Source organism: Cyprinodon variegatus, unplaced genomic scaffold, assembly GCF_000732505.1.
Source record: "Cyprinodon variegatus isolate N-32 unplaced genomic scaffold, C_variegatus-1.0 Scaffold1021, whole genome shotgun sequence".
Classification (NCBI taxonomy): Eukaryota; Metazoa; Chordata; class Actinopteri; order Cyprinodontiformes; family Cyprinodontidae; genus Cyprinodon; species Cyprinodon variegatus.
In genome coordinates, this window is record NW_015151474.1 from 279,345 (window position 1) to 283,800 (window position 4,456).

General features: G+C 37.7%; 1 protein-coding gene across 1 annotated transcript in view; it reads right to left on the bottom strand.

Annotated features, from left to right (window-relative positions):
* LOC107100865 (gastrula zinc finger protein XlCGF57.1-like) overlaps nucleotides 1-1,905 on the bottom strand; it is a 13,232-nt gene extending 11,327 nt beyond the window's left edge. Inside the window, exon 1 of the mRNA XM_015399526.1 lies at nucleotides 1,678-1,905. Coding sequence (XP_015255012.1) covers nucleotides 1,678-1,756 — 79 coding nt within the window. The 5' untranslated portion in view covers nucleotides 1,757-1,905. The remainder of the gene's footprint in view (nucleotides 1-1,677) is intronic.
* Nucleotides 1,906-4,456: the final 2,551 nt, after the last annotated feature.

Here is a 4,456-nt window from a genome sequence, read left to right on the forward strand (position 1 = left end):
CCCTACATGCTAGGCTACAATGAGAAGGAAGGAAAACTGCGTTTCTTTTTTATCGAACTTTTATCGACTCTCTTTTTTTCTATTGCGCCACACGTCTATCGATCCTATTGTGGATTTTTTATTACCCTAGTGGCCGTTAGCTGTAAAAGTCCATAGATAAGCCGCATTGTTATATAAGCCGCAAGGTCGAAAAATGGGGAAAAAGTCGCGGCTTATAGTACGAAAATTACGGAAGCTAATTTATGCTCAAATTTCTACAAACAGCTTTATGAATCAAGCTTCTCTCAGGCTCCAGCAGACTCCTTCATGGAGTCCATCTCTTCATAGCAAGAGGTATTGAACGCTATTAAACTTCTCAAAAACAACAAATCTTCTGGAACTGATGGATTAACAGCAGAATTTTACTAAACATTCACCTCTGAGCTTTTCTGTTTGAAGTTTATAAAGAGAGTCTTAGTGAAGAAAGTCTCCCAACCACAATGACTCAGGGTCTGACTGCACTGATTCCCAAACCTAATAAAGATCGTTTATTTCTGGACAACTGGCGCCCCATTTGCTTGCTTAATAATGACTATAAAATGTTTGCGTTAGTCATCATAAAAAGGCTTAAGTGTGTCTTAAACTCCATAATAGGTTTTATGAGCAACAGACACATAACCAACAATATACGATTATTGCTATATACTTTAGATTATTCAGATCTATTCAAAGATGATGGATTTCTGTTATTTGTAGGCTTTTATAAAGCCTTTGATCCTGTGCAACATCAATTCATCTTAGACTCCTTGTGTAAATTTGGTTTCGGACATTATTTTTCATCGTCAGTAAGAACCCTGGTCTTTACCGGTAATAGCTCGGTAAAGTTAACTGGTGGAACCTGTCCTAGATTTGATCTTTTAAGAGGAATTAGACAAGGATGCCCAATTTCTCCTTAACCTTTTTCTACTGGTTTCTCAGCTTTTAGCAGACCATATTAAATCCAGTGATATTTAAGGCATCCCTCTCTTAGATAGAAAACTTATAATCACTCAACTTGCAGATGATGCAACTCTCTTTTTGAAAGATAAATGTCAGGTCTCTAGTGCTTTGGAATCATTAAAAGAGTTTTCAAGAGCTTTTGGATTATATGTAAATGTCAACAAATGTGAACTCATGGCTATAAAGGAATGCTCCACCAGCTCCATCTGTAATATAACGGTTAAAGATGAAGTGAGGTACTTAGGTATAATAATTACTAAAGATCAACAAAGAAGAGCATCCTTAGATTTTGAACCCATTATTCAGAAAAGTCAAAGAAAGCTAAACCAATGGCTCTTAGAGATCTCTCTATTAAAGGGAGAGTATTAATAACCAAGGCAGGGGGGATTTCACGTCTGACTTTTGCAGCTTTATCTCTCCACTTAGAGAAACAACTTCTAAATGACATTGACAAAATGTTATTTAACTTATATGGTCAGGCCAGCATACCTACAGTGATGCGCATGCGCTTTTTATATGCCGCCGGCCTGAGGCGGTATGCTGAGCCGACAGGTCAGCGGCAGTAGGAGCCGACCTGTCACCGGAAGTGCCTCTATGAGCTGCCGCTGCCACTAAGTGAGCTCAGCCTTGTTAGCCTGTGTAGCGGCATGGAGAGATATTAGCTTAGCAGCTGCTGAGGGAGCATCAGATGGTTCCTACCTATCCGCTGTAAGATGATCTGGGGGATCCTGGTGAAATCCAGCAGTCTGTGCTGATCATCCATCTTCTCCTTCTTCATCGCAGCTAATCTTTAATCTCTGGGATTATTTCTCCAGCAGGATTAAGCTGCTGGCTGATAAACTCTGCTTCCAGCTGGACTCAACACATTCCCCTGCAATCAATCCACTAACAAAGGAAGCTAATGCTGCTGCTAGCGACCCTTCTTCTTCTTCTTCTTTTCCATTATGGCGGATCGCAGGCTGCATACCGCCACCTACTGATAAGGAGTTAAACAGGAAACATGACTCACTCCCAGAAAATAATAATAATAATAATAATATTCCGAACTGTTTAACTCAACCCAACATAAACACTTCATTTCATCCATCCTCATAATTTCTGATTTATCTTGAAGTTATCGTCACTCTGACAGTTTCATCCCCTACATTCTATTGTTTTAATCATTTAATAAGAAAATAAATAAAGGTTTCCTTCCTGCATAAATGTAATTTATGTTTCCTTCTGTTCCGATTAATCCTTTGAGACTTACTACCTTTTCTACTGCTATTCTACTCTAGTCTATTCTACTCTATTCTATTCTATTTTACTCTATTCTATTGTGTTCCTTCATCTCATCCTTTCTGACTCTTATTTTCCATTTCATCAGTAAATGTTCTTTCCCTCCACATCCTTCACATTTATCATTATTTTTCTAACCCGTTAAATAAAGAGTATCATTTAGATAATCCTGACTAATCTTAATCTGGTTAACTGCTGTGTAGTCTGTCCTTAGCTCTCTACTGTGCAGATATTTTTATATCTAAGGGAAACATATTCCAGGATATTACAACTTTTATTAATGCTTTTTTGTACTATATGGACTCTTTTTATATTGTCTGTTGTATTTGTACCTTTAATAACATCTTGCTTTAACTCTTTCTGCTCTATATAAGCTACTGCAACCAGAATTTCCCTGAAGGAGTAATCCCAAGGGATTAATTAAACTGAGCCTAAGTCTAATCTGGTCTTTATTATTTCCTCCCTTCTATTTAAACTAATACATCATTTCTCATTATCATCCCACCTTTTTTTTGTGCCATATTTCTGTTTTTGACTCTTTATAACTGATTTTCCTGAATCGTTACACTTCTTGCTCCATTAAAGACCTTTTAGCTCATTTGTCTGCAGGTTCTTTTTCACGCTCTGCATCCCAACAGGACCAGATATCTATACCACCCCTACCTAACATAAATAAACTGGACTGAATTTCTAATCATAAATCTTGTCTATTATTTCATTTTTTCCTGAATAATTTCTAATACAGCTTTGGAACTGGAACACAACCAACCTGTCTGGATGAACGTCCTCCACCCCCTGTAAGCTTATCATGGCTGCCACCATCTTGGCTGTAAAAGCTGATTGATGAGCTGACAGACGTTTAGAGATGTACGTTTTGAATTCTGGTATAGATATTTCTAATCCCACACGTCCTTCGTTATTCTTAGAACCATCTGAATATATTTTAAGGTAATTGAAAAATGTATTTATTTGCTATAAATCTGATTTCATTCCTATTTAATTCAGTTTCCAATCATTTTTCATTTTAATTAGTTTCATTTATTTTGGGATATTTTTCTTATGCTCTAATCCAAACATTTAAAGCCATTTGTAGATTTTTCCATCCAAATCCATTCCTCTGAAATGCTGAATATTCCCAGCATCTTTCTATAATTGTTGAAGTTAAACTGTCGTCCTTACTGCCTTGTATCCAGTATTCTAATGATAATTTCATTCTCCTAGACTGTATTAGTAAGGCGTTAATGGATGTAGCTTGAATTACTCCTGTCCACCTGATGCCCTGTACTGTAACCTGCCATAATCTATTGTTTATTTAATTAAAGACCTGCATATGTTTAGTAATGACTGTCTATCTGCAGACCATTTACTTCCAGCTACAGCTTTCAGAAGATTTATCACTTTTTTACATTTTCTTCATGGATTTTCCATATATATTTATCATATAACCATATTCCTAGATATTTAAATGGTTGCTTTTTGTTAAGGCTCTCCATATAACGGTTTTGTCCCTATATCCGTTTTTCTGCTGTTTTAGATTAAATAAAAATTCAATTAAAATTTGCTGGGTGATCATTTAAAACTGAATTCATAAGAACTGTTCCATAAATCATGATAATATTTTTGGACATTGAGAACCAATGTCCATGTTTCATCTTAACGTTTTCCCTGGAGTAGAGGATGCAGTTTTGCTCATAAATCAGCTGTGAAACCCAGTTCTCCGCTCTGAAACCCCCTCTCAGCCCAGCTAACTCCACAGGACTATAAATCTGATATCTGAGACGATGGTACTGCTGCTGAAGCTCCTCAGAAATGTTATTAGCACCCAGAACAGCAGGGAGAAGTTCAGCTTCCATTCTTTTCCTGCTTTGTGTGTCAATTGCAATGGTTGCTAGGCAACAGAGCATACAGGCGGTGAAAGCCTCAGTAGGCTGGACCTGTTTCAATCCAAAGCCAAAAATCCACAGCCTCCTTATTTCAGGGACCTGGAAAGACCCAGTCCAGGTAGACCAGGTCCTTGGAGGATGCAGCCTCTGAAATCGAACACACCCTAAATGACTGATGATCATCAATAGATCCGACTGAGTGGAATCAGGCCTCCTGCTCTGTGATCGTCTCATAGGTCTGTTTAAAACACAGAGAGCATCATGAAGAACAAGTAACACAGCAGGTGGGAGTTTCTGCCGCGCTAGCTGCTCGTTTT